The sequence below is a fragment of the Metopolophium dirhodum genome, chromosome 2 (genome assembly GCF_019925205.1).
Source record: "Metopolophium dirhodum isolate CAU chromosome 2, ASM1992520v1, whole genome shotgun sequence".
In the NCBI taxonomy this organism is placed as follows: domain Eukaryota; kingdom Metazoa; phylum Arthropoda; class Insecta; order Hemiptera; family Aphididae; genus Metopolophium; species Metopolophium dirhodum.
Genome location: NC_083561.1, coordinates 36,953,482 through 36,972,784, shown reverse-complemented (window position 1 = coordinate 36,972,784; position 19,303 = coordinate 36,953,482). Strand labels below are relative to the sequence as shown.

The 19,303-nt window shown below is 28.8% G+C and overlaps 1 protein-coding gene across 2 annotated transcripts; it reads left to right on the top strand.

The window, feature by feature from the left end:
• Window positions 1-3,693: 3,693 nt before the first annotated feature.
• Window positions 3,694-17,710, top strand: LOC132938705 (tuberin). 2 transcript variants are annotated; one of them, XM_061005696.1, is made up of 29 exons: window positions 3,694-4,116; window positions 4,178-4,314; window positions 5,431-5,621; window positions 6,012-6,212; window positions 6,310-6,484; window positions 6,548-6,745; window positions 6,804-6,945; window positions 7,049-7,197; window positions 7,261-7,436; window positions 8,920-9,085; window positions 9,896-10,120; window positions 10,238-10,472; window positions 10,734-10,858; window positions 10,935-11,097; window positions 11,417-11,578; window positions 11,651-11,847; window positions 11,934-12,044; window positions 12,121-12,290; window positions 12,384-12,847; window positions 12,910-13,070; window positions 13,127-13,304; window positions 14,047-14,278; window positions 14,350-14,740; window positions 14,862-15,028; window positions 15,093-15,237; window positions 15,296-15,511; window positions 15,674-15,814; window positions 15,888-16,058; window positions 16,860-17,710. In XM_061005696.1, the coding sequence occupies exons 1-29, from the start codon at window positions 4,038-4,040 to the stop codon at window positions 17,109-17,111; spliced, it is 5,520 nt and encodes a 1,839-aa protein (XP_060861679.1). In that variant the 5' UTR covers window positions 3,694-4,037; the 3' UTR covers window positions 17,112-17,710. The 2 variants fall into 2 exon arrangements, with proteins under 2 accessions (XP_060861679.1, XP_060861678.1); XM_061005695.1 differs by having other exon boundaries at window positions 5,431-5,648.
• The last annotated feature ends 1,593 nt before the right edge of the window (window positions 17,711-19,303 follow it).

Sequence of the window (19,303 nt, the reverse complement as noted above, 5' to 3'; positions counted from 1 at the left end):
AATAACCAGTACCTAACCTACATAATATAATAACTCGTGAATTTAGAAACTTGTATCATAATATAATCGTAAGACTCCGACATCCTTATCACCATCTGTAAAAGTTTTGAATTCTTCTTTAGGTTTGTGTTTATTACAATGCTGCATGTTATGTGTCGGTGGTTACTCAACAAAAGGTCGCAACACCCGTCGACTAAATGAAATGTCGTCATTAATATTATTTACCTTGTTTTTATATTTGGTTACATCTGTTTGTTAATTTATTCGGATTTAATTTAATTTAATATTTTATTTCTTTATGTATTATTATATTATATATATTTTTTCTTGCTCCGAGTCGTCGTCATAATTTCCTGTATTCTGTTGGCACCCTGCCATGGAAATATTTTCCAACGCCTTTCTATTAGGTATATTATTATTTTAATGTTCTTATTCTATTCTCCTTATTATCATGCTTCATGCAATCCTTAGTTATGCTTAGCTCGGTTACTATCGTCTATCCTAATTACCTTAATATCTTTTAATTTAATTTTAATGCATGTTATGCGTTCTATCAATACAGTAATAGGAGCTATTTATACCTATACTCGACATTCGTTTTAGTAACTACTATTCTAAATTGTTTTTTTCCCTTTTCCTTTTTATATTTAATCACTTAAATATTCTAAAAAAAAATTTTAACTTCTTGCTTAACGTTTATATCTAACTAATTATATACCTATATCTAATATTTGTTTACGTGTATATATTATTTTGTAAATTATATTTAGACACAATATATTATATATTATTATTTTTTTTTATACTGATGACATCAGCTGACAGCACTCCGTTTCCCTTGCTCCCTGAGATGCTGCTATCATATTATCTACTATGCATTGCCTATATCTATCTCTGTCAACGAACTTATATGTTTGTAAATTACGCTTACTATTATCATCATTATAGTGATTAATAACGATCCTAAAATTATGTATATTACGTATTTATATCCCGATTTAATTTTTCCCCCCTAATGCAGTGGCGTATTTAGGAATTTTGATAGGGGGGGATGAAATATATATAAATACGTACATAATATACATTTTTGAAATCCCTAACTTGTTACCAATTGAAGTAAGTGTGGATCAAGGCGAAATAAGAATTAACACAAACTGTATAGTACCTAATACTTAATAGCATTTATTATAAATTCATACTAGCGCCAATGCCGTGTTTAATACGATAAACAAAAAAAATTGTTATAATAAAAAATCCAGTTTTCTAATTTTTCGGATAATCAGTTCATCGATAACTTCATTAAACTATGATTGTAAAACAGGCCTTAAACAAAGTATATAATAATTACTACTTAATTTATAGTTATTATTCAATATTAGATAGGAAAATTGATAAAATATTTACTACTGTCATATTCTGTTAGGTTAGGTAAAACTTAATGATTAATAAAAACTTGAAAAACATCGTTCAGGTATAGCAGTTAATACAGGCAAAGTACAAAATATTTTCAAGAGTCCATGAATATTTGGATAAAGCTCTTTATCACAAATATATAAAGCGTGTAACCCAGAGTTGAATACACTTTTTCCAGTCCCTCACTTCACTTCAGTCGACAGTCATTAAAAATAAAGTATAAACCCACGCCCTATGGTAAATCTACGGTCTTCATAATGGTAATTTTGTTTTATTTACTGACTGTTTATCGGGTTTATTATAAACACTCATGCATGAAAAATAATTCGCAGAAAAGTAAAAAATACAGTACACCATACCTAGTGGTTAAAGTGGGAAACATTTTAAGGGGGACTAACCTACTAAAAATTGAGGAGCGTTCCCGAGTTCTTTCAAAGTCTACATATCTAACCAAACTTTTTAAAGAAACCCAATACCAACTAGGTATAATTTGTTTCTTTCACACACCTTTGTAATTTGTTCATAAAAAGTTTATGTTAATAGTATGTAAAATCAAATTTTCTCCTAAGGAAAATGATTAAAAACATATAATGCCTGATAAGTAAAAAATAAATTGCAATTCATTGCCTAAATGTGTAAAAAAATAATATGTGTTTACATTTTAATTTTAAACATTTCATTTAAAAAAACAAATAAAAAATAATTTATAGTAAATATAACTATTTATATTCTTTCAGTTTAATAATGTATTTAAATTTATTATAATAAATATTATATCACATAGGTATAGGTAACCTTTTACCTTTATCAATAAATTACTAAAATTTAGTAGCGTCCCCCCGGACTTAGGAGACTTAAATTAAAGGGGACGCATAATCTTACCATAAATAAGAAGGGGGACTCCATCCCCCCACTTTAACCACTGACCATACTACCACAGAGGTATATATTATATGTTTTTGTTGTCCGATATATACATGCGATATGCCACAGCCCACATATTATATGGCGCGAACGACTATAGTGGCGTATAGTATATCAGAGCGGAAAAATTACCACGGCTAGAACATTTAGAAAACAGACATACTTAAAAGTGATATCATATTGAGTAATACAGAAAATGAGAAAATTTAACTTTACAAAAAAAAGGTCAAGGGGAATCTATCGTAAATACGCCACTGCTCTAATGATGTCTTCATGATTATTTCTTTAGTTTTTGCATTTGTTTCGTCGAACATACTATCATGTGCCGGTCTAATATCATTTGTTATGTGTTCTGGGTTGTTCATTGTTTCAGTGATTTTTTCATGTTTCCTATGTGGTTTGATTATTTCCTTAATTTGGTCTAGGTTGTTTTGTCTTTCAGTTATTCCCAAATCCAAATCAGTAATTACTAATTTATAATGTTGTACTATCAAGCCCTGTCAATTCCTGTGTCTTATTAAGTTAATTTTTTGAGTTAATTCTATTAATTATGTCTTTATCGGATAGATATGTCATTGTAGTTATAATTTTGTCGTAGTTGGTTCTATCGTCACGTTTTCATTTTTAAAGCTAGTACCTAGTGGTATCGTTTAATAATTAGAACTTGTAGTGATTGTCGACTCATTAATTGATTGCTCTGTATTATTTAATAAAATTTATTTAAAAAAGTTAAATTTTAGTGGAAGCTCTTTTTTTCCCCAAATTAATTTTGGAATCAACTTTACTCTTTCGTCTAGTGACTAGTTCGAAATATAGTCAACTCTGTGTGTAGTGTGTTCAACTTCTTTATCGGTCCTAAGTCCTGTTATTTTGGTTATTAATTCAGTGTTTGGACTTATGGGTGAATTTATTATTTAACGCTCCTTTTTCTCTAATTGATTTTAAATATTCATAACTATATTACTAGGTGAACTCTGTTTCTGTAGTTCCTCTGTACAATCAAATTGATTAATTGCTGGGAATCTGTGGCGATCTGGTATAGACCAGCCTCTATTACTCAGCGCTACTAAACGCGGTTTCGATACTAATCTGTTATACCCAGTACCCAGTCGGTATTACTGTTTAATGTTTCGACCCACCTGGGAACCCGATTCTTGAAATTACACGACTAATGCGACATAAGTCATACATTTTATCGACTGTGACAAATTGGACTCCTATTTCTCTCGTAAATTTTTCTTCCTTATCATTCCGATTCCGGTATCATCACACTATCACCAGATTTTATCTATTCTGCGGTATCACATTCTATGATGTTCGAATGATAGTGCGTAATGGTCGCGAAAAAAATCTATTATAAAAAAACCGTACCACATACCTATTTTGATAAAACAAAATAATATTATTTTATACCCCGTAGGTAGCCTGCTGCTGCCTGCTATTATTATTTATTGTTGTTGCTGTTGTTCAATAAGTTGTTGGTTGTTGGTATCTATCAACCTATCTCTTACAATTAAATATTATTATGTATTAATTATGCCCATCTGGCCGTGCCGACTTGCTCCGCCACTGTTTTGTGCCCGTCCGCGCACTGCTTTATTATAATCGTAACATATTAGTACGTATAATACTACCGAAATGCGTCCGGTTAGCTAAAAATATTAGTTCGACTTACCAATCAACATATTCACACAGTTAAGATGAGTAGCAACAAAGACAACAAGACGTTCGAGAAGCTGAAACAGTTTTTTCGCATTAATCGAGGAGGTCCAAACTTAGGTGAATTTTCCCTTAATGTGTGTGTCGACAACTTTTGTATTAATGCGTTTGAACTTTCCAGGAGCTCTGCGAGTAAAGGACGACTACACATTGACCGAGGATCAGGGTCAAAGGATTTCTTCAGAGTCGTCGATTCACACCAGGATCAAAGCTATCAAAGAACTAGCTGAGGTAGCTAAATCTCATCGTCTTGAAGAGGTAATGCTTTTACATATTCTTATATCATTGGATTGCTTTTAAAGGTTGACTGATTCAAATTACTTATGATAAAACTGACCATATCAGCATTGATTATTAACTTAATTTACTAAGAGTCCAAGGGCTTCCATAGCACCTACTTGTTCATTTTGCATTGAACTATATTATTTGTTCTGATAGGTATTTATGTAAGAAACAAATATCGTACCACCCAAAAAACTTAAAATTTATGTTTGTTCTATTTTGGCATACGTAATGTATGTCCGTGATCTTTTAGATGAGAATGAGTTATTCATTAATTTATTTAACTATGAACTTAAATACTATTTCAAATTAAATGATAATAATAAATGTTTCGAATTACTCATGTCTACCTTAGATTCCATAATGATGTTATTATAGTAATACATTTAGGTTAAGCATATTATAATTTAAGCTTGCAGATAAATAACAAAAATAACATTTTTTACTAGATCATACTATTATATTGAATCTATATCTTTATTTTTATTTTAATATTTATTATCTATGTACACTATGTAGAATGTGGCCAGGTTTATCTCTTAAGAGGATGTCACACTCGCATGTGTTGTCTTCGTCTTATACTTTTGTACGACATATACAATACACGTTTACGCAGTCTGAGTAGAACTCACTCAATTTTGGTTTTAGAGTAAAAATACCTGTTATAGTATTGAATTGTGAGAATATTTTTGAGTGCAAGTCATTTCGTTTTTTTCATTATATCCAATATAACGTACATTATATCGTTTAGAAATAGAAAAAATTTCAACCTCTTTTAAAAAAAATGCAACGACCTGCCCTCAGAAATATTGTCACAATTCAATTTTATATTAGGTATTTTTACTCTGGAACCAAAGTTGAGCGAGTTCTACTCAGACTGCGTAAGCACAGTTTGTCTATGTCGTACAGGTGTAAGACGAAGACCACACATGTGACATCCTCTTAATTGCTATTTCTAGGAAATACCACTAACCTATGATAGGGTATAATTTATGTTGCGGTTTATATTTATATTGAAATTTTATTTTAGCAACAATGAAATGTATTATTATTGGTTTTATCTTCTGGTTACAAAATTGTATTGTTTTACAGAATGCTGTTGCAAGTTTATGGCTCCGAGTACATGATTTATTTAGTCACCATGTTCCTAAAGAAGATCGCCATTTGGTGTTTACACTTATTAGATCCATTATTCTTGGCCAATTTGGAAATCTTGGAATGTTACGAAAACATTTTTTTAATTTTATTAAAAGCCATACTATTGCTGAAGATATATCATACAGGTTAAATATAGTTGTACTAATTTGTATGTAAGAATTCATATTACACAATTTTTAATAATTTTTTTATTATAATTAGAAGTTGGATTTCTAGCTAATAATGTTATTTGCAGTAAAATAAAAGTGGCATATTATGATAAATAAATAGTGGTATGCATAATTTACTTACTAAAAATGTATAATGTATATAAGTACTAGTTTGAAGAGTTTATTAGAAAATAACCAACCCATAAAAGATTTTATTGAACTAAAATAACAAATTGTTTAAACATTCTAAAATAAATATGTTTTTGTTTTTTTTACAGCACATGTACGTTTTAATTTACAAAAAATTGAAATCCGACTTCTAATTATAATTCATTATAAATAATTTTACTTTGAATTTGATTATAGGTTAGAGTTATTAGAATGTCTTACTGATCACGGCCGTGATATTGTCTATCTAGAAGAAGAAATTTGCCCTTGGTTAACGAATTGGGGAGCATCTGAATTAGCTCCCGCTGGTTTTACACTACAATGGCTTGAAATATCTATTAATGTCATAAAATTTAATGCCACCTATTTAGACGATGAGGTCATCAATACTGTAGTTCAGTATGTATATCAAATAATTACTTATAATTTATTGTAGTAGCATTTTATTTTTATTATTATAAACTTATATGTATATGTATATTTTATCCTCAAATAGGAGTTCATTTTATGTATGCTGTTATAGTAAAGATGAAAAAGTTGTTTTAGAAAGCTTACGACTTTTGGATACTATTATATGTTATAATCATTTACCTCCTCAATCTCTACCTATATTTATTGCCACATTATGTCATACTGCAAATTCAAAAACATACTGTTCACAATGCTGGAAAGTAAATAAAAATATCTTGATGGGTGTAGATGTGTGTGTTTATAAATATATATTTTATTTCTAGACTATGCGGAAGCTTTTAGGAACACACATGGGATATTCTGCAATCATTTTAATTTGTCAAATGCTTCATCAAGAAGTGTCTGAACACAATGCTGGACTTGTACGAGGCGGATTGTTCTATATTAACATGGCATTATGGAGCAACAACCAAGTCACATTTAAAATTTCTCTTCTTTCAGTTTTGCCTTCAATCTATAATGTACGAGAACTACTTATTATTTATAAACTAGTTTATTACACATAAATCATTTTTGTAGGCATTATCATGTGACCATCCAACAGTTGTGCTAGAAGTTGTATTGGGAATGGAATCATTGATAACGAAATATGGATCTACTATACAAAGTACAATTTGGGAAAAAGTTTTAAAAATTTTAAAAAGAATAGCGGAGTATGTCAGTAAGTAATTAAAAATAAAAATGATTCACATGTATAAAATACATTACATTATTGTTTTATTAAAAATTGAATTGTTTGAGTTATAAAATAATTATTTTACTAGACAGAAATGGTGCCAATTCTGTGCTAATGATTGCAGACCATCTTAATGAAACATTATCAAAAGTTGAGTCACTTATAGACAGTGATCTGTATAGTGGTAGTCTAGATGACATTTATGATGTCATTGAGACATTTTCAATTTATAGACCTGTAAGATGCTTTAAAGATATTCTTTCAAAATATTATACAATATTAATCAATATTTTTATTCAGGAATCGTCAGTTAATAATTTAATGGCCTATAGAAAGGAATTCCTTGTTCCAACGGAATACCAATGGATTGATAATTTAAAAATGTTTTTAAATCACTTCTATACCAAAGAAAACAGAACTCTTATCAGGATCCAAGCTGTGAATCGGACAATGAAAGAAGTTTATCAACAAAATAGGTTAGTATGATTGTTTTTATTGTCATTTAACTTAATAAATGTTTGTCTATTCACTGTTCAATAGATTGAGATCAACTTTAAGATTTGAATAGGACGTTAATATTACACTTGACAGTTGACACCTACTATACAGCTTTTTCTTAATTTCCACTTTTTTAAATCATTATTTGTTCAACTTATAAAGATGATATAAAATATAAATTTTAACTTCCTACAACAAATGGCATCTATAAAAACCGTTATAAAATATATAAAATTTCAAATATCTGATAAAACATTTTTAGGGTAGTTATAATGACAAATAACAACTTTTTAAGTAGTTTTCCAGACGTTTTAAGTACTAGGGTTATTTTTATTACAATTCTTGAAATTACTGTGACTGGGCTGCTGAAGCAGAACAACTATATTTTTAAACTAAAACTAATAAATAATTACCTAAGAAACTGTTGTGGACAAGAACGTTAATCTAGTATCACAATTTTAAATATAGAAACAAACCAAAACTCTTAACACAGAAGATAATTGACAGTTTTCTCAATGGAAAAGCGAGAAAAAAATTTCATAAAATAGAATAACCAAATGGCTTATGAATTATTATGTTAAATAAAATATAAATAATAAATTGGCATAAGTACTATGCTGCAATTTTTTCATAGAAGCTCCCAACATTTTAAATTGGCGGTAGGGCTTCCAGAGATCAAGTTCTGGCACTGTTGCCTTTTGTCATCACACCAAGTGCAAAGTCCTGTGCGGCTGCATTTCATGCTCGCGCCGGCTCTGATTTCGAGGCACTTTGGTTTTGATTGGCACAAATGTTTATTTGCCACATTTAGAGCAGCACATTCTATTGACCATTACATGGTTTTGTTCGCCTGTGTAGCGTTCACTTTAATTAAATATAAACATTAATGCTTGTATGAAAAGTCAATGTGTGTGTCACATAAATTGACTATGCATACGGACATAAATGTTTTAAATAGTGATGGGCCAAACCCTGATTTTGGAAATCGAACCAAACTTTAAAATAATTTTTTCAAACCAGAATTGTACAAAAATAGCAATATCAATGCAGCCTCTGATAGTCTAATTATTTCTAAATAGTAAATAGTCATTATGTATTTTTAAAAATAACTTGAAGAATTGTACAAATATTTGGTCTTTGAATTATCGTGGCCTAAAGTCTTGTTCGACAAATATTTTTGATTTTTGAACAGTTAAAGATGCTTGTTAGTTTGGTTCAAATTATTTTCATACCGAGTTTGTATTTTAAATCAAACTGAACATCAAGAGTTTCAATCATTTCGACCCATCACTAACTATAAATAATTTTTATAAACTTAAAATAGTATTCTTCCAGATACATGTGATTAATTCTAGAGACATGCAATCTTATACCTAGAGTAAAATAATATTTTTTAGTGATAGAATTTACAATTTATATTAGTATTATTTATCACTTATTTTTTTACTAACAATTGTATAGTGCATTGTATGACGGCGAACTAATGCAAGTTATCCTCGACGTTTTTGGTGGAATTGCTGAAGATAATGATTCATGTGTTCGAAATGTAGTGTGTCAATTCATAATTGGTATTTGTAGCGACTGTGAAAGTGATTATCACACTGATCTATTACAAATACTAGGAACAGTATGTATTTTAAATTAATTATTTCTATATATTTAAATAATTTATTTTTAGTTGAGTCATAACTCATAGCGTATACAAGGATAATAGTTACCTACATATCAATATGTAATATAATTACTAGAGTGCAGATTTATATGCATTAAAAACCAACCAAATATGCGCTAAAAAATCTTAAATATGCATAAATATACATACTAAAATGTTTAAGTATGCATGAAAAATAAAAATATGCGTACAAATATTAGCAAAAAAAAAATGCATTTGTTGAACCTTTAATTAAAACAATATATTTAAATTTAAATACTTTTCTTCATTTTTGAAGGTCATATTTAGGAAATCCGTTTATACCTACAAGTATACCTATTAATTTATATTGATTTTAGTCAAAACAATAAAAATATAATATTTTTTTCTTATATTACAATAGTATATATTAAAAAAATTTCTAAAAAAGCAAAAAAACATCGAAATATGCACTAATAAATAAAATATTCAATTAAAATTGTAAAATAGCCCTTAAAATAGAAAATGGGTTAATATCGATATATGCAAAAATATGCAATAAAAATGTTTTATTTTTTAAATTGTTATGTTATGAAACAAAAAATGCTTAGCATATCAACCAGAACAAATATGCAAATGCACGTTCCAATAATTACAAATCACAACCTCTCTCAGAATTCTCTCAAAAACTAATCTTATTAAAAAAATTTATGTTGCATCAAACTTGTTCAACTTTTTACAGCTATCTAAAATGTATTGTATTTGGTGGTAAAAAAATATATATTAGTTTTTAATACACGTTTTTAGGTGTTATTCAGAATTAATAAATTGAATACTGGAGTTGTTTTACATGAAAATGATGTGGCTGATATACAAACAACTGTTGAGGGTCTTTCAAAATTGTTTTCAAAGTTTTTGTACAAATATCCAACAACTTCTGCTGACACTATTCTCACTTTGCTTATTACTCACTTGAGACATCATTATGAACGGCCAATGATATTGGAACATTTATGTTCAATACGACTAGTGGTAAGATTTACAGAATAATAATAATTGCTGCATCTATATGAAGTAGGTTTTATGTATTATTAAATAAAAAATTTAAAGTATAATATTCAGCTGATTATTTACTATTTATATTTACAGATTTTTGATTTACTAGTCAAACTCCGGGCAGATTCTAGGTATAAGTTGGGAATGCAAGGGGTCAATGAATATTCTCCGTATATGTATGTAGATCACAGGGGTCTTGGAGTACCGCCCAGTCCTAATTCTTCAACAGAAGACACAAAATCAAAGGATAACATTTTGGTGCAGTTTAACTACATGTGTCTTGCTGCTGCATGCAAAGCAGTGATTACGGCGTTGAAAGAAGAGCTCGGTAAAACATGAAAACAATTTGGAAATGGAGTTTAGGAATCTAATGGCGTTTGGTGTAAAGCAATTTAACTGTAGATAATTTGCATCATGTATTTTCAGGATGTGAGTATGTGTCTGTGAGTATGCGGGTATGTGTTGACTGACAAAATGTACGGTGTGGACTATAAAACATTGTGTTTGTGTGTGAAGTTCAAGAAATAAACTATAACTCCTATTGAATATTTGTCTAAAGACATATTATAATATGATTGATTACATTTAGATTGGCGAATATTGAACAAGATACTAAAAGATGTTCCTCAGATTCTTAAGAACAAAGCCTTGGTATTATCTGGAAATTGGGAATTTGATCCAGCATATGAATTGGCTTCTACCTTATGTCAATTGGTGCGTTTTATTTAATTTTGTTAAGTTTAATGAAATCTATTCCAACATACATTATAATATGATGTTTGAATAACAGGTGAACGATAAAACCGTTGCCAGCACTTTAAAGAATACGCCTCCTAAATGGTTAAAAACTGACTTTCAAATTGCTGTTTATCCAGCATTAGCTGCTTTTGTTTCATATCATAACAGTTTGGAGCCACCTCTTCAACAAAAACTTGTGAAATGCTTACAATCAGGTATGTTTGATTACTTAGAAATAAACATAAATTATTATATAATAATTATACATCTACATCCATGATAAATCATGAGAATAATCATATACATTTTTTTTTCTTTTTTGGAACACATATTATAAATGTATAACTAGCTGTTGCTTTTTTTTAACTAATCATAAAACTGATTATAATATTATTAAATATTAAATTATATAATTCTAACTAATATAATTTTACTAATTTTAATATGAAAAAGAATGTGATGTATAATTGATTAATTAATAATTATAATACAATTATAGTTTACTTCAAGAAACATTTTTTTTTTATTATTTAGGATTAGTTAATCGATGCATATCTCCTGTAGTAATGGCGTTAACTACTTGTATACTAGAAATGAGAGATGTAATGGTAAAATTATTACCTGAAGTTTTGTTGAATATGTCAAAACTTTCAGCAACCACACAAATTGCAGTGCCAATTTTAGAATTTCTATCTAGTAAGTACAATATTAATTGACATGTAAGCCATTTATTTTGCATGACATCATGTCTTTTTTGTACTTCTCCAGTGTTAAGCCGTCTTCCGAAAGTGTTCTCCAATTTTGTAGCAGATCAATATATGGCTGTATTTGCAATTACTTTGCCTTATACCAATCCATTTAAATACAATCATTACACTGTTTCATTGGCACATCGAGTGATTGCTATTTGGTTTCTGAAATGCCGAACATCATTTCGAAGGAATTTTGTAGAATTCATCCATAAAGTATTACAAACAACTAACTTGGCTTATAATAAAATACATTTTTATTAATAAGGATTATTATTATTCATATTCTGTATGTATTTTAGGGCTTAAAACAAAATGTATTGGTGCCATTCGAAGGTCGTACTATTCCTAGGAACAATATCGATAATGAAGATTCATCTAGTAGAAAACGAAGTTCTAGTTTAACAGACCAAGTAATATATTATTAATGTGTTAATATTATCGATATTAGTGTAGTACTGTAATACAACTAATATTTATCATGTTTAGGGAAGTCGAAGACATGATCGAACAACAATGGGCATGAGTCGAAGTCCTATGAACGATTTGAAACCACCAATAGATAATATGCTTTTAACATTTCATAAAGAGTTAACTGAAACTTGTATGGATTTGTTAGCTAGATATGCTTTTGCTACTTGTTCTGCCATACCTAAAAGGTAAATGTCGTAAAAAATTATAATATTTTCATTGAAATAGGCCTTAAGTTAATTATAATATATATAGGTACATGTATATTATTTCATTTTTAGACATCCCACAGCAGATTTTATATTGGATGGAGGTCAGACAGCTACTTGGTTGATAGGAATAAAACTTGTAACTATCACAACAAGTGGATGCACTCAAAAACCAGATAAAAATGGATTATGTAGTAAATGTTATCAATCTTGTCGCTTAAACAGTGATCAGGCTAAAATGTCTCCTAAACCAGATGAGAAGTCAAAACTTTCTGTATCTCGTAGTCAAAGTAGTGAAACTAGTGATCAACTTGATGTTAACACATCTATTAAAGGAGTTTCATCACCATCATGTTTATCTACAGCTACTAACTCTCCTGGAGAAGAAACAAAAAAATTTCCTCATATTGAGCCAAGTGAACCATTTGACATGTCCAGAAAAAATAGTTTCTCTAGTTCAGACCAACTTGATAAAAAACAAAGTTGTTCTTGTTGGTGTCAATCATGGGCTGAAATACGAGTACGATGTCCAACAGGTAAATATCATAGATTATGATCCTTCTTATGTATTTGTTGGCCCTAACTTTATTTATTTCAGGAGTAATGTCTTGGATGATTAGAGTGCAAAATGATAGAAATTTTCAGGACATGAATTCTGATTCATCCATGTTTGATGTCTCGACATTATTTCATCCTAGTCTTGGTTTAAAAGTATCTAACGGAGAAATAGACAAAATACGTCAATACTTAGATGGAGAAGTAAATCTTTTAATATCATTGTCTAAATGATTTGTATAATTAAAAATATTTTTTAGAAACGTGTTTTGGATCAATATATAGTTAATGATGATATAATCAAGATGGAAGCAAATGAAAGATTACAGAATAGAGTACCATCTGAACCAGTCTGCATCCCTGGTTCCCCTCTTAAACTTACTCCTTCACGACAGAATTCTCAGGAGAGCTGTGAAATTGAAGATGAATATTATGATGGTAATAAATAATAATAATTATTGTCTATTAATTAATACATAAATATATATTAAGAAATAAGAATTATACAAAAAAAGACAATTATATATAAGCATATTTAACCTAACCTTTCAACAGCGTTGAGAGAAAAATCCAACTATAATTTACAATAGTCAAAATTTGTTTACAAATTAACTAAAATGTAAATATCAGATAGATCTAGGTGTTACTCATACAATTTAAAGAACTTAAAACTTTTGAAGTGATCAATGTTAATATTTAATGAATGCACAAGCTTAATCCTGTGTATAAAACTCTATTTTTACCAAATAATTTTATAACGTGGTAAATTTATATTAATATTTTTCTTGTATCTCGTGTTATGCTCGTGTTTTATTATTGAAATTATATGTTTATGTTATACAATTAAATCAAAACAGATTAATTGTAATTCAATTTAAAGTTCTTAACCTTCAATTATTTATAAATTAAAATAGTACTAGTTCATATTGGTAGAAAATAGAAATAATAAATATTTAATAATGCAGTTTATAGTAGTAATAAGACTAGAGAAATGATTATTAAAAGTACCTCCCCAGATTGATCATCTCCTTTAAATAATGCAAACACAATACATTTTTTAAAAAGTAGAAGGATATGCTAAAATAGGATCTTGTTTTACAGACTAAGTTAAATAATTAATAAACACCTAAAATAATCCGTGTTTATATCCTTAAACTGTTGGTTTTAATTTCATAATTAGTTGAAGACTCTGAAAATGGAGAAAATCGCTTAAGGAATCCAGTTCGTAGATCAAATTCCAGTCCTGAAATGAGTTCTGGATGGAAAAATCCTTTTATGAAAGAAATTCATGACTTTGGAGATGATGGTATGGATAATGAAGATATTAGTAAACACTTAGAATTATTTAATGTTTCAATTGAATCGAAAAAGATAAAACAGAATTACACCAAGGACTTACGCTATAGTTCTAAGTAAGTATTATTCTCAAAAATTATTTCTTGTATTATTAATAGTAATTTTATTTCAAAATTATTTATCTTAGAGCAAATTGTGAAGCAATTCCTGAAGAAATTTGTGGTACTGGTTCCACACCACCATCAAATACTTGTCAGTTAAAAAATTTAACACTAAATTTGATCACAGATTCAGCAGAAAAAAAGACTGACTTTTTAACTCATGTTAAAAAAAATGATGAAAAAGAAAGACCGAAATTGCAATTAAAAACTTCAAAATTAAGTTCATTTAATGACAGTGACTCTTCTGCAAAATCATCTGCTGAAAGTGTTGATATCAAACAAAATACAGAATTTCCATTAGTTAGTCATTACCATGAGGAAAAAAGTAGATCTTTAGCGTCAACACCATCTTATCTTACTAAAAAACCACCCCTATCACCACCAATTAATTACGGATCTCAGACATTGGAAAAAAATGTAAGACTCGCCAGTTCTTATTATATTAGTGAATTTATGTACTTGTAATTATATGTTTTATACCTTTAACTACATTCATGATTCGGTATTATAATGAAATAATTATATTTCAACTGTTTAGGAAACCGATACAGATCCACCTCTCGTGTTCCGAAATCGTGTACACACATTAGCTGTAATGAATGCTATTAAGAAACCATCAGTCATGTCTTCAAATCCCAATTCACTTTATATGAACAGTAGGACGAATCAATCAAAAGAACCTGTGCGTTCAGGAATTAATCCGAGGTAATTATTTTTTGGAACTATCTAGGCTAATTATAAATATTTTTGATTGCATTTTTCCTTTTAGCTTTGTTTTTCTTCAGCTGTATCATTCTTCTCATTTTACTTTTGTTGATAATGATGCAAAACCAATATTATTACCGTTGTCTCAGACCATGATTGAAAAGGCTGTAAAAAATTTGGATCGTATACCTCCATATGAAGTGCATAAGGTTTGCATTAAATATTTTAACCATAATATTATACTAGTTAACTCTGTCTGGTGTTTAGATTGGAGTTATTTACGTTGGGTTAGGACAAGCAAACTCTGAAGTAGATATACTGCGAAACCGGCATGGGTCTTTGAGGTACACAGAATTTCTGAAATGTTTGGGTTCCCTTATTAAACTATCCGATACAGATTCACACAGCGTATTTCTAGGTGGATTAGAAACAGATGGTAATGATGGAAAATTTACTTATATATGGCAAGACGACATTATGCAAGTTAGTAAAACACACAATTTGTTTGTTAATATTTAATTGCTCATTTGATAGATTTTACATACCTTTTCCATTATTTCCAGCTATCTATATTCTAAATATTTTTATTTTTTACTGAATTAAATTTGTTTTTTCTCTTTAATTTTATAATTTTTTTTTGTATAGGTTATATTTCACGTGGCTACTTTAATGCCAACTACTGAATCCGATCTTAAATGTAATAATAAAAAGAAAAATATTGGAAATGATTTTGTTACAATTGTTTACAATGAAAGTGGTCAAGAGTACGATATTCAAACTGTAAAAGTAATTACAAATTTTGTTTTATCGAATTTTACTCATGTTTAATATAATACTATTACATATTTGTTGATTATAGGGTCAGTTTAATTATGGTTGTGTGATAGTAAAACCTTTAGAGCATGGTGTAAATCAGATCACTGTGAAAGTGAGGAATGAGTTGCGCGAGCATGTTGGTCATCAAGAACCGAAAATTGTCTCCGATCAAAATGCTGCAATGTTGGCTAGACAGTTGGCTATTCACACAGATGTATGTCTTATTTTTATAATAATATATTTTTATCGTTAATATTAGAAAACCCTTAAAATGTTCAATAATAAAATTGTATTATTGCCAATACTAAGTTTTAAATTTCAAGTGTTGTAAAGGTAATACTTGGTTTATATTATTTTTATTTTTATGAATCTTCTAACCTGTCAAAACTACAGTACTAATTAGCCTGGCAGATTGGTGATATTTTTGACCTTGGTAATATAAATCTAAGCAATCCACAAACACTTTTTTTGTCATGCAAACACCAAAAGTTCAATTTTTAAAGATGGTTGAAATGTTGGAAAATCATGTTTCTGCCTCATAATCTTGATTGTAAACTATCCATAGTATTATTTTTGTTATTTTTTTTAAGTTTTAAGCTAATGCGCATAAAGAATTTTCAAAATCCATTTTTAAAATTATCAAAATTAGCAATGATACATTCTTTAAATCTAAATATATTTTTATTATTTTATATAAACTTTCAACAAATTAATCCATGACACAGTAGGTATTATATATTGTTACAGTACATTTTTTTATATATCAATGATTGTTTTATCTTTGGTTAATTTGATAGATTTGAAATTAAGGTACATATTATTCATACTATACATAATATTATTGTAGTAGTTGTGTTGAAAAATGTGATAAAAAAAAAAAAATTCCATAAAATAAAAAGTGAAAATACTCTTGGGAATCTTCTAATTTTACCGATTGGCTATCCATCGCTGTCAACTAGTGACTATAAATTTATAACTGAATTGTGATGGTTTTTTTGTTGTTGTGTTTATCTAGTTGGCGTCACAAATATTGAGCAGTCTCAGCAAGGAAAACAGTGGGCCGTATGCCAGTAATTGGCTGGAGCGGCTCAGAACGATCAAACGAATTCAGAACAAGGTGATGAAAGTGGACAGCAATGGTCAGCCAATTAGTGCCGAACCAACATCAGTGGTACGTGGACAAGGGATACAGGCGGGCCAAGGGGCCGCGATGGCAAGCAGTGGCCGTTTAAAGATGCAAATGTGCGATTTTACGGAATACACGTAAACACAAGTAGATCATGCAATTACAACTGCAGACAAATTATATTTTCAGCATCTCTAAGGGCTACATATACAAACACACATTAGTGATCTCATTTTGGGTTGCGCATTGGAAAAAAAAATTTTGTAAAACACGTTTATTATTGTGCTCACAATATAATTATAACATGTTACAAAAAAAAAAAAAATACTATTATGTAATACCTAAATGTGAATTCATTGTGAATTTTTTTTGCTTTTTTTTTAATGTTAATACACAAGATTATTGTAAAGTTTTTCTATAAAAATTTATATTTCCCTATACCATGCAGTTTCATTGGACAAATATAAACGTGAGTTTTTAGACTTATTAACCCTAACCTAAATTACAAAAAATTTTCAAGCTCCACTCAAAATTTGTTTTATTTATAATTATAATATAATTATTAGGTACTACAAATTTTTACGAATTATATAACTAATTCAATAAAATATATGCTTATAAATACGCAATTCTAATTTTTATAAATGAAAATTGTATTGATAATATTTTAGATTCTGAGTGATAAATGTATGGGTTTTGCAATGATGTTTTTTTTCAAATTAATAATAAAATAATATTGTACTGTAATGATTCATTACATTACTAATGAACTAATATGAAGTTGAAATATGTTTATTGGTGTTTGGTCTGCAACTGTGTTTGCACTCGAAGAATACGACATTTAGCACCTGACGGTTCTGTGGAAGGACATTTTAAATAACACTTAAAGCTATTCCAAACAGACTGTTATTTTTAAAAACGACCTTACTTTCATTCCATGTTGGTACTGAATTTTAGTAATTGATCAAATTGGTACGGAATATGGATTTTGAAAACAAGGTTGGATTTCTTATTGACTATTGTCTTGTCTTTTTCAATCCTACCTACTAATAATTTTTAAGCAAATTTGGACATTCACTTATCAAAATTTGTCTTTTAAAATGTTAAAATGTTATAAACTTTTTTTATAATATTCAATAATACTAATTATCTTATTTCAGATGAATAATTAGAAAGATTTTCATAGGATCTAAAGTACCTACCTAAAAACTACTATTACGAAGATGTTCAATAGTTAAAATTTGTTTTCAATATTAAAATCCAATACATTTTTAGTTTTAAATTTTAATAGGTACCTAAGAATTAAAAATAGAATTCAAAATTCCTCATGAGTTGGTCTAACTGTAGTTAAATAATAAGCTTGACGTAATGCCACTATAATAGGCTCATCGTAATAAATAATGGGTGGAAATTGTCTGCATAGGTACAGGGAACAGGTGGTAGTTGTCGATTATTGTTATCCCTAAAAAACAATGGGCGGCAATCTACCTAGATTCATGCTTACTATGTCTTATGTTGAATAATTTTTCTATGCATTTTATGAAAACCGCGTGGTAAACAACTAATTTAATGTCCTATTCATAATGTCACCATAAACCCATAATATGGCAATTGAAGCCGATGGTATTACAATTACACTATTACTTGTCAGTTTTGAATTTATAGAAAGTAGTAATATTTTGATAATAATATATTAAGTAGGTAGCTATAAAAGGTATTATATTCTTATTTTAAATCACAGCAGACAGTGACCAGACACGAGATAGGTACCATCAGTGGTGATCAAACAGTTGATAAGGGGATAGTCACCCATGACCTTTTTTTCAATATTATAAAATATTATAGACCTATGACCTATCTAATATAAATTATAAATTATATTTTTAAAGATTAAATAGTGAATTTTTAAAAATCACCCTTTTTATCGTCTATAATGTAGGCAATACGAATTAAAAATATCTACAACGGAATACACGCGTAATTCATCGTTAAAAGTAGGTAGATACCTACTCTATATACTAAAGCTGAATTTTGGGAATGGGGATTCGTTACAACTTGTCTACAAGTGGCCCCGAAATAAACTGATTTAATAGAATATAATGTATTATTCACGAATATCCCGGGGCATCATTTCAACTTTTTGTAAACCAGGTAATGGGTACGCTTTTTGCTGTTTGTAAAAATATAATTTGTGTTACTAGGAGTTAAGACGTAGGTATATAAATTGTTGACTTTTAAATTATAAATTCTATTCTTTTTGTACAATCATTGGGAAAAATTGTAGATAGCCTACAATATATTGTGAAAATGCTCAAAACTCGAATAAAAATTTA

Bases quoted from the DNA above. Each gene is read 5' to 3' on its own strand.
- LOC132938705 (XM_061005695.1), top strand. From the start codon at position 4,038: ATGAGTAGCAACAAAGACAACAAGACGTTCGAGAAGCTGAAACAGTTT. The intron at 10,121-10,237 runs GTAAGATTTACA...TTATATTTACAG, and splicing joins TATGTTCAATACGACTAGTG to ATTTTTGATTTACTAGTCAA. The intron at 13,305-14,046 runs GTAATAAATAAT...TTTCATAATTAG, and splicing joins TGAAGATGAATATTATGATG to TTGAAGACTCTGAAAATGGA.